This window comes from Neolamprologus brichardi, chromosome 20 (genome assembly GCF_056152115.1).
Source record: "Neolamprologus brichardi isolate AB-2024 chromosome 20, ASM5615211v1, whole genome shotgun sequence".
Lineage (NCBI taxonomy): Eukaryota > Metazoa > Chordata > Actinopteri > Cichliformes > Cichlidae > Neolamprologus > Neolamprologus brichardi.
Genome location: NC_142123.1, coordinates 11,414,780 through 11,441,335, shown reverse-complemented (window position 1 = coordinate 11,441,335; position 26,556 = coordinate 11,414,780). Strand labels below are relative to the sequence as shown.

General features: G+C 42.6%; 2 protein-coding genes across 5 annotated transcripts; one reads left to right on the top strand and one right to left on the bottom strand.

The window, feature by feature from the left end:
• nr1h5 (nuclear receptor subfamily 1, group H, member 5) lies at positions 1–16,460 on the top strand. 3 transcript variants are annotated; one of them, XM_035905502.2, is made up of 11 exons: positions 1–148; positions 242–338; positions 7,204–7,605; positions 7,686–7,826; positions 7,958–8,082; positions 11,739–11,837; positions 11,916–12,012; positions 13,727–13,843; positions 13,938–14,027; positions 14,145–14,258; positions 14,362–16,460. In XM_035905502.2, exons 2-11 carry the CDS (start codon positions 242–244, stop codon positions 14,562–14,564), a joined length of 1,485 nt encoding a protein of 494 aa, XP_035761395.1. In that variant the 5' UTR covers positions 1–148; the 3' UTR covers positions 14,565–16,460. The 3 variants fall into 3 exon arrangements, with proteins under 3 accessions (XP_035761395.1, XP_006785360.2, XP_087690567.1); XM_006785297.3 differs by having other exon boundaries at positions 1–338; XM_087834441.1 differs by having other exon boundaries at positions 1–338; positions 11,739–12,012.
• Positions 15,723–26,385, bottom strand: brpf3b (bromodomain and PHD finger containing, 3b). Of its 2 annotated transcripts, none has more exons than XM_006785295.3 (13): positions 26,013–26,385; positions 23,437–24,992; positions 23,039–23,195; positions 22,766–22,897; positions 21,959–22,087; positions 21,379–21,691; positions 19,646–19,939; positions 18,359–18,961; positions 17,946–18,027; positions 17,769–17,857; positions 17,566–17,660; positions 17,319–17,473; positions 15,723–17,042 (listed from the first exon to the last, which is right to left on the bottom strand). In XM_006785295.3, the coding sequence occupies exons 2-13, from the start codon at positions 24,966–24,968 to the stop codon at positions 16,859–16,861; spliced, it is 3,765 nt and encodes a 1,254-aa protein (XP_006785358.2). In that variant the 5' UTR covers positions 24,969–24,992; positions 26,013–26,385; the 3' UTR covers positions 15,723–16,858. The 2 variants fall into 2 exon arrangements, with proteins under 2 accessions (XP_006785358.2, XP_087690566.1); XM_087834440.1 differs by having other exon boundaries at positions 26,133–26,140.
• Positions 26,386–26,556: the final 171 nt, after the last annotated feature.

Sequence of the window (26,556 nt, the reverse complement as noted above, 5' to 3'; positions counted from 1 at the left end):
CACCACCGACCAAGAGGATCAGCTGCACTGCTGCTCTCTGCTTTTTAAAAATAGGCTGGGATATCAGCTAAGAGACCTAGACGCATCCTGGGGATTGAGGAATGTCTCCACACTTCCCAGAGCCTTGATATCTGCGTGAATTCTCTGAGTAATTGTCTCTGTGTGTTTATGGGTGTATGTGTGTGTGTGTATGAAGATAGATCCTGTATTACTAGTTAAAGAGAGAGGATTTTCTGTCCAGATGAGAGAGTGGACCGAGCTGGAGATGAGCTTCACGGCAGGGGGGTTTCTCAGCACCTCAGATGGTTACTGCTCCGCTGAGCAGCTCCAGTACTACGGTGAGTCCACAGTCATGTTAATACCTTATGCAACTTGAATGTGTGCAGACATTTGCTTTACAAAGAACTCTCTAAATGATCAGTCAGTGCTACTGTAAAGAGCTCAATGGGGAACATCATTTTTCAGAGCCAGTCTCCATATCAACTTGTAATCCACAGAATACACTGTCAGTGTTTGTATTGGGATTATTTCTTCAGGAGGAAGCAGTTACTATGGACACCGTTCACAGGATTTTCTTCTCACCTGAGCAGATGAAATCCAAACAAAGTACAAAATTTAGTGCGACAAGTATTAAGAAGGATAATGTGGTTTCTGCTGTCACTTCTGCTCTAACCAAATCCCCCTTTGTATAAATTTCAATTTGTACTTTGAGAGGTTCTGAACTTCCTTGAAGGTTTTGGACAGTTTAGCATTTTTCAATCTGCTGATCTAAACCTTGCTGGCTTGAAATGAACATTTAAATCAAAGAGGGAACAGAATTTCACAATTTCTAGGCAACAAAATGAGCATCCGTGCTGCATAAGACACTTGAGACTTGATGACTCTTCTGCTGCTTTATTATGTCTACAGATTTGACACTGTGTACTGGTCACACAGATTGACATTAAGTAAGTGGGCCATAAATATCTTATATTGTTACACGCTGATATACGACTGTCTTCTGTGTGCGGTGCAGCCTCATTCACTCTGACAGCTGATGAATGAACGCTAAGCCTTTATTTACGGCGTTTGAGAACTCAGTGACATGGAAAAAACTGTTCTTGAGGGGGATCAGCCGGCTCACCGCCTTCGCGACATGCAGAGAGCCTGAGCGTGCATCGGAGGATCTATTTATACTGACATGTATCATCAACAACGTCTCCCTGTTGTCTCCCCTCCTGCCCTTTGGAGAAGAAGAAGGAGGAGGAAGGGAGGAAGGGAGGAGGAGGGGGAGCTGCAGGGGGTGCTTTGCTGGTGTTGTTTGGCTCCCTAGCGTGCGTGGGATGGAAGGGAGGCTGAGGAGTGTTTAGACAGCGTTCAAATGGTTTACAAACACTGCGAACCGCAGCTCAGTCACACAGTGAGAAAGCAAGGACCACCCCCCCACCAGCCCCCCAGTTCCTCCTCCACCCCCCACCAAGCCAACCCATCGCCTAGTCGGGTAAAGACAGGAAACATCTGCAGGGAGAATGAAAGCAAGGAGGGGAAATTAAGCACAGAGAAGAGTTCATTAGTAGGCTTTCAGCTGATCAGAGCAGGGACATTAGTCCACCAAATGTGAGCTGCAGCAGCTCTCAACATGTTCTGTCATTTATCATCAAACACGCTTGTAATTTAGGCTCAGAACTCCTCGGGATGCTTTTGAGGAAGCCTCAGTCACAACTGATGATCGATGACACGCATGGGGTCTCTGAGGAGAAACTGACCACACGCAGGGTGAAGTTTTTATGTTGCTTATTTTTGAGGTCACTAAAAGAGGGAGTTGGGAATAGGAATGGGTTTTACATAACTATGATATAACCATTCAGATTTGTCTATTTGCCAAAGATATAAGTTGAATTACTTCCTGAAACAAAGGTAGCTCTAACAATTTTATGCGTGATGATCAATTTACTCAAAATGGGAAGTCAACTCAAGCGGAAAATGTGACTCAACTGGAGTCGTCAGCATGGTTGGGACTGCTCGGTTGTTATCTGACACGCACAGAAAAGGCTCTCATTTATGTCACTCTCTGTTTCCTTTCATCCTGTCTTTGTTCTAAACTAACTTAATATGTTGCTCACTCCATGCATTGTGAAAGGGTTTAACACTTGTCAAACCACACTGAGTGTTAAAACGCAGGATATGGCGACCTTTGCTGCTTTGATTTATTTATTTATTTTTTGAATATTGTCTCCTGGAAATTCCTCTTTATGTGCATGTGCTACAGCATCACTGCAGGATGCCCGATTTTCTGTCAGAGCTCGAAGACGTACCTCACTCTCTGCACAGTACTGTGCAAGTCTCAAGCCATTCTTCATTTGTTTATATTTTGGTCGGAAAAGGGGAAGAAAACATTTGCAGACACATTTAAATACAGTATATAATACAGTATATAAGGCAAAAATAGAGTTTGTACAATTTTGCTAACCTCTAAAGTTAATATTTAGTATGATCATCTTTTGTTCTTTGATGCAGCCTGAACTCTCTTAGGCAGCTTTCTTTAAGTAGACGTCAGTAATAGTTCTCCAGGCTTCTTTGGGGACGTTCAAAGTGCTTCGTTGGTTGTTAGCTGCCTTTTGTTCTGTTCTCTGTTAAGGTGATTCCCACACTGCTTCAATGACAGAGATGTCCGGATTTTGGGGAGACCAAACCGTGACTTATAATGTCCCATTTTATGTTTAAAAAAAAAAAATCCATCATGCCATAAGATGCTACTTTTTCAGCTAACAGCTCTTTGGGAATCACCTTGTTGGACATTTATTGTTTATTTTGTAGATTTTTGTGAAAGGCTGCTCTTAAAAATCGGTTATTTGCTAAATTGTCTGTTATGTGTAGAAACAAGTCTGGTTCATTCCTTGAGGAAGGTGCTTTTTTTATGCTTGAATGGTTTATAAGTCAGTGTATTTGGCTTTGCAATTGAAGAAAAAACAATGCAGTTACTGGACTGAAAATGAGTGAAAAAGCAGCCAATATCCAAAGCACTTTGAAAGACTTAGAAAGCCTTTAGAGCTATTGGCTAAGGCCACTTTAATACAATTACAAGCAAAATGTAGAGAAATGAGGTGTGGCTCAAGACTTCTGCACAGTACTGTATATAGTGATACACATTTTACTACTATATATACATATGTCTGTGAAGGTTCTCAGTCATCTAGGTCATCGTAGTCTAAGGAGCTTGGAAAGAAAAGCGTCTGGACTTCTTTAAGTTGCTTGAAGACGTTTCACCTCTCATCCGAGAAGCTTCTTCAGACTTCGCCCACTCACATCCTGGGCCTTCTGACCTCAGGAAATCACATGATAGTGTGGGGCTAGGTTTCACAATGAGTTCCCCCGAAACTTTGGCTGATTGTGACCCACACCCGTTTTCATACCTTGGCTCACGTGATTAGGTAGAGGATCATTAGGGCGTCCTTTGTCCTTCTTAGGGGGATACTCCCACAGGGCTTAAATCTGAGACTCTTTACCATTTGATCTTAGAACTGAAGAAGCTTCTCAGATGAGAGGTGAAACGTCTTCAAGCAACTTAAAGAAATCCAGACGCTTTTCTTTCCAAGCTCCTTAGACTACGATGACCTGGATGACTGAGAACCTTCACAGACATATTTTCATATAGTAGTAAAATTACTATATATACATATACTTATTTTACTATCATGTGTACATATACACGGTTTACACACATTAAAATCAATGAACTAGTCCTTCCTAATCTTCATCCAACATGTTTTAGCCCGAAAGTTCCCATTTCCTGAAACTCCTGAAGGTTGGGTGGGCTCTCTGTTTAATCAGTGCATAACAGATCCCACAGCAGTCCCAGTCGAATAGTCCAGCTGTACTTTAAGAGGCTGCCAGTGGTCACACATGTTTTCTCAGTGGAGTCAGTGCTTGCAAAACACAAGCGGCTGACCCACAATCTGACATGTTTTAGGTCATCCCAACAATGAACTGAATGAATGATGGACTAAATGAAGAATCCAGAAAAAGGGGATAAAAAAAATAAAAGAAAAATAATAATAAAAAGAAAAATCCTAAATGGCACTGGGAGTTCTCAGCTGCATCCTGTTTCAGCTGTCTGAACAAGTTCACAGGGTCTCACTCTCAGCTTTTTATTGTATCCCATAAGAGCCATTAAAGCAGTCACGACTCACGTAAATTCACATTCCTCTGAAGCTTTTTGACTTCGACCAGCGTCACAGAGTTTCCTTAAACGTTCATTCATGTTTCAGTCACGCTAGTGCAATCACTTATTCCCTGTAGGTTAGATGCTGTATGTGTGTGAAAGATTTACAATACTGGCAAGATTTTCAATTTGGAAAGAATATTTGCTACACCTAAAGTCATAAATCTTACACCACGGCACTTGAGCGCTATTTAAGTGGATCACAACCTGATGTAATCATAACAATATCCTACATACAGTCAAGAGGCTGTAGTGACATAAGGAGATGCTAGGGATGGTCCAATGTGGTGACGCAGGAAGGAAAGAAGAAGAAGAAGAAGAAGGGAAAAAAAATGATGGAGTGTTATGAATTGTGAGGACAGGTTGCAGCACAGGTGTGTGATACTATAAGATTACCTTAAGCATGATCCTGTATTTCACTTAAAACCAGCTGTTTGTCTCTCATCATTTCATCATCGTGACTCCAGATAAAAGTTCATTTGCTCCTAGTTAAAGATAGCGATCTTTAAAATGGGTGATCTATGTTAGCTCAGTTTGTATAATGCCAATTCCAAAAAAGTTAGAAATCAATAAAAATGGAATGCAATCCTTTGAAAATCTCATAAACTGATATTTTATTCACAGTAGAACACAGAAAACATATTCAAGGTTTAAATTGAGAAAAATTACCATTTTAGGGAAAATATGATCTCATTTTGAAAATGATGGCAGCAACGTGTCAGTGGGATTGGGTCAACAAAAGTATGTGGTAGGGCTGTGCCATATGACCAAAATCTCATATCCCGATATAAGAATTCTATCGTCCCGATAACGATATAAATCACAAAAATGTAACATTTTCTGTAAATTCTGTGAATCTTGGGCAGCTCGTCTTGAGTCGAGTGTTTTAACCGATGCGTGTTTGTATCATATCTATCTAATAGACTCCAATTTGTGCATGTAAATGGAGAGTCCTCTTCACACACTGAGGTTAATTATGGAGTTCCACAGGGTTCAGTGCTAGGACCAATTCTGTTTACATTATACATGCTTCCCCTAGGCAGCATCATTAGAAGACATAGCATACATTTTCACTGCTATGCAGATGACACCCAGCTCTATCTGTCCATGAAGCCAGATAACACACGCCAATTAGTTAAACTGCAGGAATGTCTTAAAGACATAAAGACTTGGATGGCCACTAACTTTCTGCTTCTTAACTCAGATAAAACTGAGGTCATTGTACTCGGCGCTGAAAAGCTTAGAAATATGGTATCTAACCAGATTCTTACTCTGGATGGCATTACCTTGGCCTCCAGTAACACTGTGAGGAACCTTGGAGTCATTTTTGACCAGGATATGTCCTTCAACGCACATATTAAACAAATATGTAAGACTGCGTTCTTCCATTTGCGCAACATCTCTAAAATTAGAAATATCCTGTCTCAGAGTGACGCTGAAAAACTAGTTTATGCATTTATTACTTCCAGGCTGGACTACTGCAATTCATTATTATCAGGATGTCCAAAAAACTCACTGAAAAGCCTTCAGTTAATCCAAAATGCTGCAGCAAGAGTACTGACAGGGACTAGAAAGAGAGAGCATATTTCTCCTGTTTTGGCTTCCCTTCATTGGCTTCCTGTTAAATCCAGAATTGAATTCAAAATCCTGCTCCTCACATACAAGGTCTTAAATAATCAGGCCCCATCTTATCTTAATGACCTTGTAGTACCATATTACCCTATTAGAGCACTTCGCTCTCGCTCTGCAGGCCTACTTGTTGTTCCTAGAGTATTTAAAAGTAGAATGGGAGGGAGAGCCTTCAGTTTTCAGGCCCCTCTTCTGTGGAACCAGCTTCCAGTTTGGATTCGGGAGACAGACACTATCTCTACTTTTAAGATTAGGCTTAAAACTTTCCTTTTTTCTAAAGCATATAGTTAGGGCTGGACCAGGTGACCCTGAATCCTCCCTTAGTTATGCTGCAATAGATGTAGGCTGCCGGGGGATTCCCATGATGCATTGAGTTTTTCTTTTCCAGTCACCTTTCTCACTCACTATGTATTAACAGACCTCTCTGTATTGAATCATATCTGTTATTAACCTCTGTCTCTCTTCCACAGCATGTCTTTTATCCTGTCTTCCTTCTCTCACCCCAACCGGTCGCAGCAGATGGCCGCCCCTCCCTGAGCCTGGTTCTGCCGGAGGTTTCTTCCTGTTAAAAGGGAGTTTTTCCTTCCCACTGTCGCCAAAGTGCTTGCTCATAGGGGGTCATATGATTGTTGGGCTTTTCTCTGTATCTATGAAGCGCCTTGAGGTGACATTTGTTGTGATTTGGCGCTATATAAATAAAATTGAATTGAATTGAATTGTATGAGATTCGCAGATCATTGCATTCTGTTTTTATCTCCATTTTACACAGTCTCCAACTTTTATTGGATTTGGGATTGTTACAAAAGATTCAGTGATTTGTCACAGCTGCTGAGCACTGCAGCTTTTAGCAAATGCTACTCCAACTGGAATAAATGGTTCATCTCCTGGTGGATAATTCTTTAACTGTGGATTAATAGAGGTTTTACTCCAGTGACCGTTTCCTTTAAATGTCATGTTTTATACTTGAATCATTTCTCACAGTTTAGCACAACCAAGGGAATGAAAATCTGAATACAAATTTTGTATGTATGGAGACAGGGTGGGTTTAAACTGCAAGGCCACATCAAAAAGTCAGCTGTCCGAGTAATGTATTTCAAGGAAACCTCATTGTGTTCATTTCAAGCTCCATATTTCCGTTATTGGACTCTACTAGAGAAGCTTTGAATCACACTTGTCTTATACTTACTTATACTGTCTGAAACAAGCCACCCTTCCTTCAGTCAGCTTTCTTCTAACTGGCCAACCTTGACAAACAGAAAGCAGAGCTGCTCTGTTCACAGGTGGACCTGTGACTTATGTGATCCTACATCAGTGTCATCTCTCATCAACATACAGAGCCAGTTAAAACTTTTGACCCTGGACTTTGATTTCAGATATGCTGGCTGACCCCCTGGGCTATCCCCTGCAGGACCCTGACCTCCAGCTCCTCCCATACAGCCAACAACAGTATAGTCCTGCCAACCTGCCCTTCTCCCACTATGGTTCTCCACCCTCCTCTGCCCCCTCTCCCTCCTCCTCCTCCTCTTCCTCTCAGCTCTGCAACCCACCATACCACTACAGCCCTCACTGCCTGGAGGCCCCTTGCGATCCGAGCCCCGAGCCCCACTGTGGGGGCCTCTTTGCTCAGGGCCTCGGATCTGTAGGACTGCCAATGGGGCGGAGGTCCCGGATGGGCTCGGGTGGAAAGAGCAGAGGTCAGGATGAGCTGTGTGTGGTGTGTGGTGATAAAGCATCAGGATACCACTACAATGCTCTTACCTGCGAGGGATGCAAAGGTATTTATTTGATTGCTTTCTGATCTTCATATTTTTCTACTTCTTAGCATCAGCACGTCATGTTTTACCTTTCGCTACAGGATTCTTCAGACGCAGTGTCACCAAGAAAGCTGTGTATCACTGTAAGAGTGGTGGTAGCTGTGAGATGGATATGTACATGAGGAGGAAGTGTCAAGACTGCCGTCTGAGGAAGTGCCGAGCTGTGGGAATGCTGGCTGAATGTAAGGCTCAAATACAAGAAACTGATTGACTGAGGTTGTAATGTAATCAGAGAAATGATTAGTGAGATTCCAAAAAACAATATGTCACTTTGTGCTTGTGCAGAAAGTAATACTTTTTACCCTCTCTTCAGGTCTGTTGACTGAGGTGCAGTGCCAATCCAAACGCCTGAGGAAAGGAGGTAAAAGCAGAGGGCAGGAGGAAGAGGAGAACACAGACAGCAGGAGAGTCAGCTCTACCAGCAGGCTACCCGGACAGGTGCGGCACACCTGTGCTCGATTGGATACTTTCCTAACTTCAGAGTTCGAGGTTCAAGATTATTGTGCCACATGGGCTAAACAAATTCAGCATAGCAGCAAGAGTTCACATAAAACACAATATACAGGAACAACTTTAACAGCACCAATATGGGTGAATTATACAAACGATTACATGGTATGCTAATTCATAAGGAAATGAAAGTGCCAGAGTAGTGCACAGTGATAATAAAGTTTATTTAAAGCCTGGAAGGAAAGCTGGCAAAATCTTAATAGACTTATCAGTATAACTGTCACTGGCACTAGCTCAGACTCCAACTACAGCATTTTGTTAAACCCGTGTATTGCAGAGTAGGTGCTCTTATGCTCGTTGGAAAATGTCTTATTCTTTCTCCTGCTACCCCAGTGCTGTTTAAGTGCCCAAGAACAAGACAGACCAAATTAAAAACATAATTTAGATCTGTAAGGAGACTTGTTCTAGGAATATATTGCTCGATTAAGGCTTATAGAAGCATCAAATTGCCTTAAAATTGCATGCTGCCAGTGGGAAACAAAACGAAACAAAACAAAGAACAAAAAATTGCTCCTAAGAATCTATAATTCTTACTTTTGCTCACCGGGCACAGTCTCTAAATCTATAGATTGTCTTGCTATCTGCATCCTGAGATCTGAGGGATCACCCAGGAAGGGTGACACTATTCTCCCCAGCTATTCTAACCTCCTGCATGTATTACAAGACCTGAAAACCCAGAATTAAACCATAAGTTAATTTTGCTAAGGCTCAGATTGTGTAGTGGTGCAATCCTTCGGTGTCCTTAAGCTATAACTCAACTCAACTTTCTATGCCATTAGCTCTCCTGAGGACCTGCTAGCCTTTTTTTTCTGCCTGTCCCGTTTGTTCTTTAGCCATCAGAATTATTGTCTGAAGGCCAAGAAAAATACCCAACGGATTTACTTTATCATGTGGATCATCACGGCCTTGCCGTATTGGTCCATTTGATCGACTTTTGTTATACTATTTATTTTATTTCATTTTATTTTCAGTTGTTACAGATGGGACAGACATGGGGGATAGGAAAGGGAGAAAGAAAGAAAGAGAGGGAAGGAAAGAAAAACAGAGTGGAAGAGGGAGTGTGAGAAAGGGCACTTAAAAAGAAAAAATCTCCTGGATCACCTGTTGAGAGAAGAAAAAAGAAAAAAAAAAGACCCATAGAAATGGTAAATGGCCTGTATTTATATAGCGCTTCACTAGTCCCTAAGGACCCCAAAGCGCTTTACATATCCAGTCATCCACCCATTCACACACTGGTGATGGCAGCTACATTGTAGCCACAGCCACCCTGGGGCGCACTGACAGAGGCGAGGCTGCCGGACACTGGCGCCACCGGGCCCTCTGACCACCACCAGTAGGCAACGGGTGAAGTGTCTTGCCCAAGGACACAACGACCGAGACTGTCCGAGCCGGGGCTCGAACCGGCAACCTTCCGATTACAAGACGAACTCCCAACTCTTGAGCCACGATCGCCCCTATAGACCCTAAAGACCTATAGAAAATAGGTCTTCCCTGGATCTGGCATCAAGCTGGCACTTCTGATTGACTGGTGTCATGGCAGGGTGTATGTCAACCAGATGTGGGCCAGGTCTGGCAATGATGGCACTATTTATGTTCCTATTTTCCTATTTTAGTTAGAAGACCCAAATGCCATGTTGCAATACTGAACTGCTATGGTAGCTAATGTTTCAAATGCAGGTTTGACAGGTTTGTGAGTGTACACTTTATCCAAAACCTACTGACGGTTTACTCATCTTTGCCAGTGGGTGGCTGTAGCTCAGGAGGTAGAGCAGGTCACCTGCTGATCGGAAGGTTAGTGGTCCCTCCATCCCTGGCTCCTCCAGTCTGCATGTCAAAAGTGTGAATGTGAATGTGTATGAATGTAGTTAGGATGCACTCAGTCTAGAGAAAGTCTGTGATTGGGTGAATGTGGCATGTTGTATAGAGCACTTTGAGTAATCTGGGAGAGTAGAAAAGCACTATATAAAAATCAGTCCATTCACTGTCTGAACAGAGTTTCGTCATGTTACTTTTGCATGTTCTGGCACATGTTGTTATTACGTGGCTTGATTAAAGTACACATTAGGTTGACATCTGGGGCCAGAGCTGAAACTGTTCTGGGCCAGCACAGGGCCAGCAGTGTGTCTACAACTGGCTCATGGCAGCACACAACTTACACATGGCCCATATACCGCAAAGAATGACGGCCCTTTGGTGGCCCAGATCAGGTTTGCCAGAGTTATTCCACACATGGGCCAGCACAGGACTACCAGTGTGTCTGCAACTGGCCTTGTGCTGAGGAGAGCCCCAGATGGGGGGTGGGGGTAGTGGTGGTGGTGGTGGTGGAGGGGGGGGGGGGGGGGGGGGGTGTCACCCAGCACCCAGCCACGGAGCAGAAGCCAGAGGGGGCTGCAGTGACGTGCCTGCGGGCTCTGACGGCACCCAGCTGCGCCAGAGTTAACCGAGCCACAGGCCCAGAGGCCTGAGGGCCCCCAACCCCCCAGAAGGGGCCCCCAGGGCACCAGACCCCGCCAAGGAGCCAATGGGAGTGAGCCGGTTGTTATTTACAAAAAGGCCAGCCAGCCTTTTTGTAAATAACAAAAAGGTTGCTCTGATTCCTGTTGAACATCTTACTGGCTGTTCTGACAAGACATCCAAGTCCACCTGATGTTTTTAAAGCTTCTGAACCAAGCAGCAATGCAAAATGGTCATGTGAAACTAAAAAAAGAGGCACTGTCTCAGTGAAAAAAACCTGCTCAGATTTCACTATGTTTAGTGGAAAAAGATGATTTGCTGGACCTTTTCAGTAAAGCATTAACATGGTGCTCAAAAAAGATCTAGTTTTCAAGAACTAAGCATAATTTTGGGGGGACTAGCACTGGAGTTTTTGGTATTGGTAACACTTTATAATACAGCCAGCGACCAAGGGTGCAGTTCCCTGAGAGTTAAAATGTTCTTCTTTCTGATGTATCTACTGGGAGGCATTTGTAGATACACATTGTTACATTGTAATTTCAGGTAAAACACATTGAAACTCCCCTGAATTCTTTGGTAATTACACCCTTAGTCACAGGCCACATTATAAAGTGCTGCCTTTATATTTAGGTGACTCAAAACATGAGCCTCAAAGTCAACCACCACCAGCCCAGCAGCTACTGAAGGCCTTCTAATGAACAAATCATAGCAAACTGTTGCCATGGCAACTGCTGGTGTTCAAGCGTCAGCCTGAAGGTCAGTCGCACCACTTTGGTTCATACTGAAATAGTATATATAGGATATAATAAATATAATCACATTTACTTGTATTTACTCGGTTATTTAGTCAATGATTTCTGGTTGCATTGCTATTTCAATATTTTTTTCAAACCCAGAAAGGCTGAAATATCACAGCCTCTTCCTCTGCTGCCACCAGGAGGTTCAAACAGTCATTAGATGGACTGAAAAAAAATGTGTTCCAGCTATTCACACAGCTCTCAGTATCAGTTTTAAAAGAAAAGTCTTAGGCTCCCCTCATTATTAATCGAAACTGTGTCTAGTCTCTCACTCTGTAATCATGAGTGCTTCTTTGCAAATCTGTGTGCTGTGCTCATTTCCATCTGCACCAGGCTTTGTCTGCCAGTTTAACCCGAGAACAGAAATACATCGTGGACAGGATGGTGGAGGCCCATAGGCTCTACAGAGGTCAGGACAGTAGCAATTTTAGGGTAGGTTCCAGTCCAGAAACATACAGTGCAAAAATAGTTTTCTTGTTCTCATCTTGCTTTTGTTGTGTGTGCCTTCAGGCATTTGAGTGGCTGTGTCCAGAAGAAGTGGAAGGCCTGTCTGATGTAGTATCACCCCGCCTACAAAGGCTGCTGCAGTTTGCCAGGACAGTGCCAGGTGAGATGAAAGAGGGGAGGTGTCAGCTTTATAATGCATTTGCTTGAAAAAGAAGCAGGATAAGAGGATCAGAAGGGAGATGTTCTACCATTCAAATGAGACAAAAAATACAGGAAAGTTACTATCTGTTTACCAGCTTCAAGAAAGTTTCCAGAATCTTATTACCTACAGTCTCTTCTCAGTCCTCAAAATTGAATCAGTATGTTTCTGCTGGCACAGGAGATACTGGTTGTAGAAATCTCTGCTTTCTCTTGAATATAATAGAAGTAAATGAAACTTTCCTGCTGGTGCTTTGCAGCAGTATGGCTTTCCAGAAATCATGATCCAGTTTCTTAAAAAAATAAATAAATAAAAATCCATAGAGCTTATTGTAAGTGGTTTCGTGTTGGATCTATTTTCTACTATCTACATCCGCCAACCAAACGAAACCCATAGCGCGCTAATCTCACAGCTCAGTTGAAAGAAGAATGGGGATTATTGTTTGCATCTACATGCTTGTGTGTAATTCCGGGCAGGGCCATGTGGAGATGTTTGAAGGGACGGGTGGTCAAAGTTTAAAAGGGGCTCAGGCTGAATAGAATCTAATATGGAATTGCTGCATACAATATCACTGTCGTCAGGTGGGGACAATGAAAAGCAAAACGTAGCCCATGTTTTACCTGATGGGGTACAATGTTCCTGTTGAGGGGCTGCTGCTGCTCCTGCTGCTGGAAGGTGGGGCAATTATTACGTAATTATTATTACGTAAGAAGAAAGAACAGACAAGGACCCTTTTCTACAGCAACCCATACAACTTTGTTAAGGGCCTTTTTGTTGAACGGAAGAGCGATTGCCTCAAAATGCCCATAAAAGACCTGGAAGATCATCTGAGGAAAACTTACTCTGAGTATCGGAGGCATGAGCCAGTTACTATTCCGAGTGACATGCCGCCTATCCAGGCACCAGAACACCAAATGGACATAAGACCACCTACATGGAGTGAAGTGGAGAAGGTAGTGAAGCAGGCAAGAGCAGCACCAGCTCCACGACCTAATTGCATCTCATATAGGCTCTATAAAAACACCTCAAATACCTGTGGAAGCGCCCCCCTTCTGGCTCTCCTCTCTGCTCTCTCCTATCTTGTCCCTTTTGTCTTACTTCTGTTAGGCTGTTGAAGTTAGGCTCCATAAATAATACTTACCTAAAGTGGTAAGTATTATTTCTCAGTTGCAGTGAATAGATAGGAGAAAATAAACTGTAAAAAACTAAACAGAAGAAAGAAGAAGAGAAATAACAATTTAGCATAAACCAGTGACACACTCCAGGGCCTGATCAACCCTGGCAGGGCCTCCTTGGATGAGGGTGTCTAGTGATAATGGCTGAAACATCCAATGAATCCAAGGTCCACTACTGATGATGTGTCCCAAATCTTAATATGATAATCTAGATCAAATCTCTAATCCCAAAAAATGGCAGATTAGCTTGGGTAAAAGACTGAAAGTTGAGGCACACAACGATGTGTGCTGCTGGTAAAGTTTCTGGGCTGCCTTTCCTCATAACAGCCATCCCTCAAGATTCTCGCCATTTAAAGCAATGCATTATCAGGGACTACAACATCTAGTCCCTTTACTGAATTATTATAGCCAGTGTCTCCAGGGAGGGACTTTGATATCAGTTTGATTCTGTATTTAAAGAATTAAAACAACAATAGCAACAAAGAATTATCTTCTCACAGGTTTTGACCTCCTGGATTTCTCAGACCAGATTTCTCTGCTATCCATCTCTTCATTGGACGTCATGTTCCTGCTCTCTGCCCAGCAGTTTTCCCACAACCCAACAAGCCCCAGTCCAGGTGAAAAAACACCAGGAGAGAGGAAGATGATGAGACACAAGTAGATAACTGTATGAAATAACCATTCTTTCTTTTTTCTCTCTCCATTAATCAGCACTGCAGCTTTTCAGTATGTCAACACACAGCTTTCTCAGAGACGTAGAATCAAAGGAAAACATCCACAGCAGGGGACTCATTGGATCAGGTGGGCACACACACACACACACACACACACACACTCCTTAGTCTGACAAGCGGTGGAAAAATTCCTCAGACAATGAATGAATTAGATGTTTTTTTCCACATTTGCTGGTGTGAACAGAGAGCAGTGAGGATCTCTTTGCACCAGTGCTCAACTTCTTCCACAGCATAGTTGCGCTACGGGTGACGGAGGCTGAGTACACCTTGCTTACAGCCACAGCGCTGCTCTGCTCAGGTCAGACCAGGAATAAAATCAGCTGTCAAGTTAAGAATTGGCAAAGCAAAGCTCCTTGGATGCTGTTGTAAAGCTGTCTCTGTCTTTCTGTCCCTGTCTGCAGACCGCGCATCCCTGCAGGCAGCCAGCTGTGTTGAGAAAATGCAGGAACTGATCCTGGACCTGCTGTCCAGGTTGTGCGAAGCCCAAGCTGGAGCAGTGCGAGGAGGAGCGCAGAGGTTTGGCCGCCTGCTGGGCAGACTGACGGAGCTGCGAACCCTCCGCCACAACTACCTCCTCCTGACAAGACAGCAGTCTGGACACTGACAGTGAAGATGTGCAAGAAATTCTGAAAATCTTCAGTCTTTTATGTCTTCACTTCAATTCAAAGACTTATTTGTATAAACACTGTCGTAGAATGGTTCTGATTGGGTATAAATGGGACAGTGTAGGAGACAGTTACTCAGCTGTCTTTGTTTTCTCCCCAGTCCTGAGTCATTTAGGAATTTTAGCCTCTATAACAGGACTGAGATGCACTTGTGGGCTGCTGCAGTTTGTTTCATCAAAGAAACTTTTATAGGTGTTTTTTTTTTAAATTTGTATACATTTAACATTCACACTTACAGAACTTTTCACTTTGCTGAACAATGTTAAAATAAAGCATAAAAGGAAAGCTGTAATGATAATGCAGTTGTAATGAACGTACACTCACTGGTCACTTTATTAGGCACACATTACTAGTCCTAGGCTGCAACTTTCAGAACGGCCTTAATTTCTTGTATCAAAGATTTAGGAAGGTGCTGGAAACATTCCTCAGAGATTTCTTGTCTGTATTAACATGATAAGCAGCATACATGTAGATTTCTTATCTATACATCCATGATGTGAATCTTCGGTTCCACCACATCGCAAAGGTGCTTTATTGGACTGAGATCTGGTGACTGTGGAGATTATTTGAGTACAGTGACCTCACTGTCATGTTGAGGAGAAAGGATGGATCCATGCTTTCGTGGTGTTTACACCAAATCAGAAGGGGTGCTTTTCAGGTCTTTTCTTAATTTTGGTGAGCCTGTGTAAACTGTAGCCTCTGTTTTCTGTACTTAACTGACACAAGTGGGACCCAGTATGGTCTTCTACTGCTGTACCCACTTGTTTCAAAGTTTGGCGTGTTGTGTGTTCAGAGATGCTCTTTTGCATATCAGGTCACTAGAAGTGGTTATCTGAGTAACTGTTGCCTTCTAATCAGCACGAAGCAATCTGACCCTTCTCTAATTTATAGTTCTTTTGCAGAGAACTAGAGGATTTCTTTTTTTGGACGGCCATTCTTTGTAAACCCTAGAGATGGTTGAACTTCAGCAGGCTGCCATGTGATTGGTCAATGAGATAGTGCCAATAACAAGCAGTTGAACAGGTGTACATAACAATGAGCGCTTTATCGGTCAGTATTAAATAAGAAGAACACAAAACTCCAGGTAAGTATCCCAAAAGCTTTTTTCTTTTTTTAATATAGAATTTATTTCCCCAAATAAGGAAATACTGGTTACAGACAAAATATTTGGTGAGCAGGTAAAATATGCAGGTAGTACAAGCTTATGAAGGTGTATTTGTCCATTTGATAAAATAGGGCACTCTGTAATAAATAGAATCCTCTGGGAGGTGGGGACAGCAAATGTTGGTCTAAAGTAAAATCCTGATAAACTAAACATGTGATGTCATCCATTTAAAAATGTTGGCTGCATGGTTTTAAATCCTCACGCCATTAAATAAGATTTTTGTCAACTTTAACCAATATAGCTTTATTTCTATAGTTCTGTCTTCCATAAATAAATTATTTCTCTCTGTATCAAAAAGAGAATACAAGTATAAAGAACAACGGCTCATTGTGTTGTATGCCCAGAACGTACGCACACATACACGCACACAACACAGTTGAAATTACATCGAAGACAAGCTAAATAAACTGCAGCAAGTCAGGAATTATTAAATCTCCACAAATATACACAGCCTGGCTTTGTCCCTTGTGGGTTGATTGAAATACGCATTTTAAAACGGCAACATTAAATTAAATTCAGTTTGATAATACACTTACATATGTACACAAAGTGTGCCTTTATAATATACAATTGTCTCTGTAAAAGATTTAAATGTAAAAAGCTATTGTATAAAAGATGGCAGTGATGCATTCATTAGTCTTCTGCAGCTCATATAAATATATCAAATCTCTTCTGACTACTTGATTCCTTGGCAGCAGTAGCATTATACAAAATAGACGGGAATTCTTTTACATCAGCACATCCAGGAGGAGTAAGCAACACCTCAATACAACCCTGAATGGGGAATTTACTGCAGCAACACGGGACCTAAAGGTAACTTCATTCACGTCAGGAGTTCCACCTCCTCAACAATGACACAGAGGCAAACACCAGTCCTCTGTGTGTCAGACACTAGTGGTTTGGTAATAAACTACAGTCCAGGACTCGGTGCCACGGCAACCTCTTTTCGGACCACAGTGTGAATATGAATTCGACCGGCAACATGAACCGCTCCACCTGCTGCTTTAAGACCAAAGAGAAAATGCATATCGGCCAACTGTGGGTGTACACAGTGCTCACAGAGGCCCCCTACAAGTACCCGGAAGCCACAAAGCCGTGGCTGTGGCTCACCCGGCTCTGGTGAATCATGGCGCGGTCGTATGCCACTTGGACAGATTTGCGGATGCTGGACTTGCGACCTTCCATAATGCGCAGCTTGTCAGCTGTGTCATCTACGCCCAAGGGTGTCACCTTGTCACGCGGAAGCCACTGCCTACAACACCAATGACAGAGGTGAGGATTATTATTACAGCCTTTTATCAAGAGTGATAAATCTTAAATCTTAATCTTAAAAGTAAAATTCAAATATAAAGAATTATCTACAAACAATTTTCTAATTATTTGTAAAGACAAACAAACTTTCCACCATTTGTCTTTTCATCACATGATACACCTGTGGAAAATGCATCAGGTTTCACTAACCAAACACTTCTGACCTCCATGTGATAAATGGAGCATTGCATAACAGCAATGTTTATGTTAAACTCACCATGTCCGCTTGTTGTCAAAAAAAAGCACCAGGTAGAGTTTCTCATTCATCTCCTCCTGCCGCTGCTCCCCCAGACGGAGGACATCTTTGGGTGGGACGGGGATCGGCACCCCATTGTGCAGCAGGCCCTCCTCAGGCATCTCGGGGTCAATGATCTGAAACAAACACAGCCCAACAGGGAATTTAAGCTACACCCTGAGCTGAACGCTCATATTAAATAGTGATATCAGGTCAGATCAGCAATTACCAGAGCAGGATATGAGGGATATCCCCGACACTTGGCCCAAACCAGGTCTAGTGCTTCCAGCTCCATCTCATCCTCTGATGTTTGACTACTATTGCCTGTCAAACAACAGTGACACTCAAATTAGTTCAGCGACTAAATAAATAATCAGGACATAAATGCAACTTAGCTTCAAGAGAACTTGGGATACAGGAGGAAAAAAGTACCGGTGTAATCCGAGTCTCCGTTGATGATCTCCAGAAAGGGGACTTTAGAAAGAGCTGGTTTCCCAAGGCTACGTTTGGGTGGTGAGTTGCTGTAATACAATACATTATATTGTAATTTTATTATCAGTTGTTAGCAAAACAAACCACAAAGAAGACACAAGACACACAATGTCTTACATTTCTTTGTGGAGAACTGGGCAAGACCTAAACTCCAAGTCGGATCTGCTATCTTTGTGCGTGTTAAAGCCATTGGTCAATCCTGAAAGTAAGAGCGAGAGAAATCAGAACAGCAGCAGATAAGAGCCAAAGGAGCAGGAGGGGAAGTCAGAAAAGATGACATATAAGGAGCACTTATGTCTGCTCTTGTCTCAGTTATATTGAAATCCATTAAACAATACAGGGCTAACTGTCTGACCAATCAGGTAGACTTAGGAAAAAAAACATATAATAATAACTATAGCTAATAACAAATGTACAGTCAGCCCAATCCAGAAAATGTGATCCCTTCCAAGCGAGTCTTTAGTTGTCACTTCTCCTCTCTGAGCAGAACACTTTAAACTTAACGTCAGTAATAAAGCAAAGTTTCTCACCACTTTCCAGCGTGTGATTTGGTGTCTTCTGTGGCTCACTATCTGAACACATGTCTCGACTGGAGGTCCATAGTTCATTAAGGTTGGGGGGTCCTGGGCTCTTCTGTGGGGTTCTGCTTGGAGTGGTCAAAGGTGTGGAAGATGGGGTGCTGGCTATGGAATTGAGTGCTGAAGAGTTGTTACTTGTATTCTCGTCTTGTGGTCCATTCCCATTCAGCACAGGATTGTCTCGCGCTTTGAACAACTTAGCTCCATTTTTTGCCTTCTTAAACAGCACGGAGGTCCGTCGCCCGACTCCCCCCGTCGGGGGCCGTGAGGTGATGCCTAGCTCTGCCAGACCGTTGGTCACTGTCTGTCCTTCACTGTGCAAACTGGGACGTGGCGAAGTTGACCGCTCTTGTGCGCTAATGCAATGAATGTTCTCTGTGGTGCCGTTTGAGAGGTCACCGTCCATCTTAAGGCGTTTGCCGGAGTAGCTGGGGGACTGGGGCTCCCCTGTGATTGGCCGCAGAGTGGGAGGCTCAAGAGGTGTGTCTCCCTGACGTGGAGGAGGAGCCGGCCCTGTAGGTTCCAGTGTCGGGGGCGAAGCGGGTTTGAGGTCCTCTGAAAGGAGAGGAAACGAATGATATTCCAATTCACTCAGCATTGGTTTTAAATGAATCTCCATTTAGTATGTAGTGTGATGCGGTGGTGCAGTATTCACACAGGAAAATGGTGTCACTCTGTAATGATTTACACTTCATTCCAACACGCTAACCACAGTCCAGAGGGAATTGACATAATTCTCTAGATATGGAGGACCTTATCAAGACAAGTGAAAAAGTACTTTGCTCTCACAACTGTACACCATCAACATGGTAACATGGTAGTATCTTTCGTTCTTTACTCAAATAGCAGGAGTTCTCCTGCCATCTTCTATGGTGACACAAGACTGTTTGACTAGACTAGCCTTTAGTCAAAAGTGGGATGATATGGCATGACTGCATGTGGCCATGGAGAGTGGTGAGTCCATGAGAGTGATGTATAGAAGAGGTGCAGACATAGAGTTCACTGGGAGAGAGGATTTGTGAGGCAACCATGGCTAACGAGACTCTGTGGGCCCCTACTTACTAGACTGGAGACAGTGGGGTGGTTGGGGTTGGTGCGTGGGGGGGACCCTGGCTCAATTACCTGAGGACAATGTTCCGTTAGCTCATGTTCACAACTGGTCTCATTGAAAAAAAGTGGCTTTTTAAAGGTTCATGAATTGGCAATTTAATATTGCTGTAAGTCTCTCTCAGTGCCCACCTTTGTCTGAAGATGTGAGGCCGTTATCTGCCTTGGCGTCTTTGTCGTTGTCCTCCTCATCTTGCTCATCATCCTCCTCTTCTTTGAGATGTCCATTGTGTAGGATGTGGCGGTGGGACTGGCCCTGCCTGCCCGCCCTGATGCTGTTGATCTCGCGACGAAGCAGGCGGATTCGTCGAGTTCGAGCACCGCTGCATCGCATCGATGTGACAAAGTCCAGCTTTTCCAGCAGCTCCTTCAGTTGTTCTTCCACTGTCATATGCAGCCGGTTCTCTGGATCCAACACGCTGTCAACTGAACACAGCAGGGAGTTTGGTTAGCGCCCAAACAGACACTTAGGTACAACATGATAATAATACATTAATGCTGACATTTCACAAAGATGACCAGCCAGGCTTGTCTTCTCAGAGATCTCAAAGGTTAAAAATTTCCCCTCTTTGCAGTGCTATTTGTATTTTATTCTGAATAATTATTTAGCATGGACACCGCATATATTGTACATGATAGAATGAATACAAAACTCCTTTTCATCTGTAGTCCCTGGTCTATGACTTGCTTAAACACGAGTCAACTATAACTGAGTATAAAATGTGAGAAATACTAATTAAATCATCTCTGCCTCCAAACTCATATCCATCTCTATCAGTTATATATTTTCCTGCATGTTACTAAACCCATTATTTGATAATGTAAATCAATAAACACACCATTTAGTTTGTGTTTGGCTCACTTGCATGTCATATATTTTAGTATTGACTGGATTATTAAACGTCCAAAAGCTTAAAAATCAGACCAACTAACCAGAATGTAAAAAATACAAAATATCCTACTATGAAGAGTTGTTTCAGTTTTCACTGCCAGCACTACACTTCATCTTTCTGCCATTTTCTCTCTAAGAAACTCAGCCCAAGAGCTCTCTATTTTCCTGGAACTTCATCAACTACTCAGCAATTATAAGTACTACGAAGCTTTGCGAATATATTTCCAGGTTTTCAGCAAATGTATTTTAAGCCCAGCAACTTACTAAGCCTAGGAAGAAATAAAGTTCAGTCAATAAGTTTAGCAAATTAATCTTATTAGCCTACTATTCCAGTTAGCACATATTAAAAACAGTTCAAGATTTAATAACGCTATAAAGATGTTTACAAAAAAAATAAACATACAACAATTACCGAACCTTTTTGCTTTCAGTTGTTTAGCCAGTTATCTGTCCACTTTTCATGTATTAAAGTAGATTGAACCATTCATATCTTCAACGTGATCAAAGTCGACCTTGATTGGATACTTTTCTGACTACCTTATTTTCCTATTATGAAATGCAGGAGAAAAAACAACAACTAACGGACTCTAAAGATATATTTGTATCCGGGATGTTTTTCGCTCTCGGGCATTACAAAATCTTTGGTTAAAACCCTGATAACTCCAAATTTCTGTTGTTTACTACAACTTCATTACTTAGATGCAGTACGTATTAATATTGCTGTTGTAGCAGTAGCATTTACTGTTACATAATGGTTACCAGCCACAGTGTGTACACTGTATACACAGAATAGTGTGTACTCTCTACACAGTATTCTCTTAGTAAGGTGTTACTGGTATTTAAGCATTAAAATCTGAATATACTGACAAAAAAACAACCTAATCCTTTGGCACAGAAGAAATAACAGACTGAACTACATACACAACAGCTTCCAAACCACTAAAGACAGACACAGTATGATCCTCTGACTCACCATCCTCCCAGGTGCAACTGTAAAAGTCTCTTTTCTGGGGTGACTCTGGAAAGTGCATGCCAGTATCTAGGTCCAGCCCAGTGTTGGTGGCTTGTCGCTGTGCATGTCGTAGTATGGCCCCTCCAAGGTCTCGAAGACGTAGTGCTGCTCGGTGAAAGACAGTGTCCTTGGCATTGTAAAGAAGGCAGTTTGACACCATCAGGTTGAAGTCGGCCTCCAGGTCAGCCACTGAGCGGTAGGAATGACTTTCTAGTTTAGAGCGCATAGTGGAAAAGTCCATAGGGTGGCTAATAAACTCAAGGTAATCAGGGACCTGAGGACAAGACAGCATGAACTTTATCATCAGAATGGATGCATGTTTTAAACTACAATAACATCTGCACTGTGCAAAAAAACAAACAAACAAAAACATGTAAATTCTTGTAAACTGTACTGTTACTGTTTTGTATAATTCTACTAAATTCTCCGACAATATGATACAAGAAATTGAACTATATGGAGAATGGGGAACACACTTCCTCTCACTTTCTGACACAATGTAAACTGTGTGCATGCGCATCTGTTATAATAAATGTCTGACCTCCTTGATGTCCACAGGCTGTGTAAAAATCTCGGCTGTGTCCTTCTCCTGTAGTTGGTCCAGAGTGGAGCGTAGCAGAGCCAACATTGGGGTCAACTTCATCTCCAGAGCTGCCTGGTGAACTTTGACCTGCAGTTGACAGAAGACATGTATGTGATATTTACGCAGAAATTGCAAATCTAAAAAAGGTTAGGCTAGACAAACAGAGTGATCTGATTTAATGTTAACCAACCAAGAAAATGTTTTTATATATAAAAAAACATAATAAACCTTTTTTCAAAACAGAAATCTTCCAACAATGATTTCATGATCCATACGAAACTGGGTGACCAGTATCTCATATGAATACCTTTCCTTTCGGCTCTGCCTCCCTATCAGTTTATAGCAGCCACCTGTTTATTATCATGTGGCAAAGACATGCCAACATACAATATACACACTATAGGACAGGCCAAGAAAAAGCAGATTACCCAAACATAACAGAACTAAAGATTGTCAAAGGAGCTTGCAAAGAAAAGCGTCTGGACTTCTTTAAGTTACTTGAATTATTTTTTCAAGTAACTTAAAGAAGTCCAGACGCTTTTCTTTGCAAGCTCCTTTGACTACGATGACCTGGATGACTGAGAACCTTCACAGACATAGAACTAAAGATTACACTGGAGAACTATTTAGGTAACTGCATTTTGAAGGTACTTCAGATCTTCATTTTGCCAACATTTTTTTTTAATTCAAAATTTACACGATGAACTGACAGCGCTAAATATGAAGCATCTAAACCAGTGAGGGTGGTTCATCTTTGTAGGTTACCTGCTCTCGTTTGAGTTTCTCTCTCTTGCGGATGAGCTCCACTAGAAGTCTGGCTTTTTCAAGGTCGTGGCGAAGCTTCTGCCAATATCTCAGTGCGTCTCTTGCTGCAGAAATCTTCTCATCCACTTCAGGCTATAAAATACAATTTATTTTAAAACTTCTACAAACTATATTTAAACATATTAAACATCAAAACATATTTAAAGGCAAACAATGATTTTTAGAAAAACAGCTACAGAGTGTTAAGGCTTCATTTCTATGTAGTGCTCTTACCTGTTCAGTATTCCTTTGGGACTGGATGTTAGAGTGCAAACGCCGAACCAGCGGCACACCGTTCCTCGACTGTCGCTTTAATAACCAGTATTTATAAAGCCTCTGCATGAACTGATTTTTCTTCTGCAGAATAATTCCTTTACAGATGATATTCAGCCTATATAACAGAAGGAAATGCAGTATTATGTTACTATCAATATGGCAAACATCAATTCAGGCTTCTCACTGTAGAACACGTGAATTATGCTTATTTGAAATATCAACTAGATCAAAAAATCTCCAACAATTTGCTGCTTTTGATAAACTTTGTTTTATCAGATGTTCAAGGTAACTGCAGAAGACAATCTTATTTTGGGGAAAAAAGGAAAAAACAAAACAAAACAAAAAAACAACCTAACCTGTTCGTGGGTATCTGAGGCACTGTCACTTGTGGTGATGCTGTGTGTTCGAATGTTGAGTCTGAATTCTTTTTCCCCTTCTTTTTATCTGTCTTGGCATCATCGTCAGATTTTCTGCCTTTTTTCGGTGTTGTCGGACCCTCAGTGTAGGCACTCCGTCCTCTGCTCGCCCTCCCTCTGCTCCCCACCACTCGTCCCTCACTCTCATCATCTGACCCAGTCTCTTGTCCTGGCGGAGAATGGGCCTCACAGAAAGCAGTCTTCTTAACCGAGAACATAGTCCCATTAATGTTTGTTTCTCGCACAGGTTCTATCTTCATAAAGAGCCCAGCACGCTGAGCGCATGTAACATGAAATGCAGTGTAACAGTTGGCTTTATGACACTGAATAGATGCACCACGACCCTTCTGCTTACACAGGTAGCAAGTCAGTTTCCATCGTGCTGGGGGAATGTTATTAACTCCTTCCACTGGTTCCAGAAATACTGTGTTAGCAAAGCAGACCTCGGGGATCCATATAGCACAGACTACATGTGCCCAGCGGCCATCACTTGTTTGCTTGAATGCGCCGCCACGGTTTGGACACAGAACACAGTCAACAGGTTTCTGAGGGGACTGAAGACAGCAGCGGCATAGCCACTGACCCTCAGGGATGTAGGGCACTCCGTAACACTCCTGGTGCACAGCCAGGTTGCAGGAGTCACAGAAAAGGATGACGTTGCTGTTGAGGCACTCGTCATCCAGGCACACGCAGCAGAAGGCATCATCATCAATAGTGCTTTGAGAAGGCGCTCGGCTTCGGGCTTCCAGATATGCCTCCTCCTCCAATCGGTCCACCAGCCGCTCAAACGTTTCTGCTGAGACAGTTGAGCAACCCTCTGATGTCCGATCAGCGTTGACCATCTCCAGCCAGGCAGTGTCCTCTTCGTCCATGTCATATTCTGCCTCAGTTTCCTCCTCAGCTGAGGTTTCAATATAACGATAATATGCTGCTGGCAGAGGAGGGGCCTCAACTGGCGTAAAGGTTTCCAGCACTCGAAACTTAGGTTCAGGAAGGGTCATGTGATGATACTGTGATTTGTTTAGCTTTTCCGGTGATGGCGGATGAAAATTGGGACAACTGTTCTTGGAGGATGGTGGCGACTTATTAGAGGAACATTTGGGGTCTTTCCTGCGGCTTCGTGGTGTGACAGGTTTGCGGGCTGTTTGGGCACTGCTGGTGGGAGGCGATGACTGCTCACTGTTCTCCTTGTTGCTGTTACACTCACTAATGTCCTGAGCCATCATCTCATCTTCAGTAATGACTTCCAAAGGCTCCAGAATAGAAATTCGGTGAAGCCTACCTTCTAGTTCCACTTCAACCACCTTCTGGGCCTGGGCATATGTCAACGTTTCTCTGCTTGGAGAAGCTTTTAGGCTATAGGGGGATGGTGATCGTTGACGGGCCCCCCCACGCCCGCCAAATGTCCCATTTGACTTTCTTACATCTCCACCTCCTCCGGCCACTTGGCCTTTTCGACGTGGCTTCCTCATAGGCCACCAATCACACTTTTCCTCCTGTTGGTTAGAAAAGGAAATAAAATAAGAACACTGACTATAAAAAACAGCCAACATAAAAACAAATTTCTATCAGCATTTAGGGATGCAACATTCAAATACGACACCAGCGTTCTCACTCAGAAGAAATATATATCATAAGCTCAATTCCCAATGCCAATCCCAATCATAACATTTCTTATTATTATGAGTCTATGCTGTACTAGCTGTCATTACCCATTTTCTACCTATACTTATGTTCTGCTGTCTCAATACTTCACTAATGCCCAAGTGGCTAAAGTTCTTTCCATATTAACTCATTGAAATAGTCCTTTGACGTACATTACATAATACTGTGGTGATATTAGGCTGTCGCACCTGTGGTAAAAACAGTCCGTCATATCTAAACTCAGAAAACTCTTAGTCACCTACAAAAGCTAACAGAACAAACCACCGTAATGACTACGTTAGCTGCCGAGCAGCAGACTTTACTGACAAAACACACATGGCCAGTAAAATCTTGTGTAGATTATTCTCGACTATATGTTAATAACTGCTGGCATCTGCTATCAGGGCTTGACCCAACACAGCGGTCAAATCCAATCAGCTTTCGGGAAAGCTTAAATGATCCGACTCAGAGCCAATCAGATTCAAGGATCCTAGAGCCTCAACAGAGCGGTGTTCTTATTTCAGGAGTAAAAATGTCAGCCATATTTACAGTTTTAAAAACACTGTCCAAAGCTTTTCTACTGTTTAATTTTTAACAGTTGTTGATTTTGTACGATTGATGCAGTGGGTTTGATTTCATCGTGTCGGTATAAGAACAACACAGTAATGTAACGACACTAACATGAAAGTGCCGAGAGTCTATAAGCAGGCTAGCCTGCTAACTTTATAAGCTGGGTAGTACTAACGTTAGCTTGTCTGATATTTTTAAACATTGACAAGGTGCATGACACAAAAAATCCTTACTAGCTAAAACTTTTAAGCCTGTCACTGATCAAAAAAGGGTAGTAAAATGGCAAATGTATGCCATCTTACCAATTATGGCAACTGACTGACAGGAGTAACTCGACAGCCCCGGGGGGTTGAAGCCGCTTTTGCTGTAATGGTTGCCTAGCCAGGCGGCTTACTTGCTATACTCTCCAAGCTAATAGCTACCGTTAGCCATCCACAGTTTGCTGGTATAGCCGGTATATTTCGCTATTTTTCAGCGCTTCCGTTTCTTCACAGCACGGCACTTGGAAGGCACGTAGTCAATCCCAACGGCTCACTGAGAACAAAAGTAATATATCTACATTAAAATATGAGAAAGCCCTACTGTCGGCCCAATTTTAAGAGAAGGAGGAATACTAGCCTCCTTCGGCTAGTTGGCTAGCAATTTGGAGCCCAGAGTAAGCTAAACCGACATCACCCAACGTAATAAGACTTCCGGTTAGATTTCAAAATAATGTCCAAGATTGAACGAGTGCATTTTCTTCAGCCACAAACACGACTCTGAATAACACCTACTTATGTCATCTACCCTTTTCCCAATCTAACATGTCCTTTTAAGAGTATTTCACTGCATTGCAGTCTAAGGAAA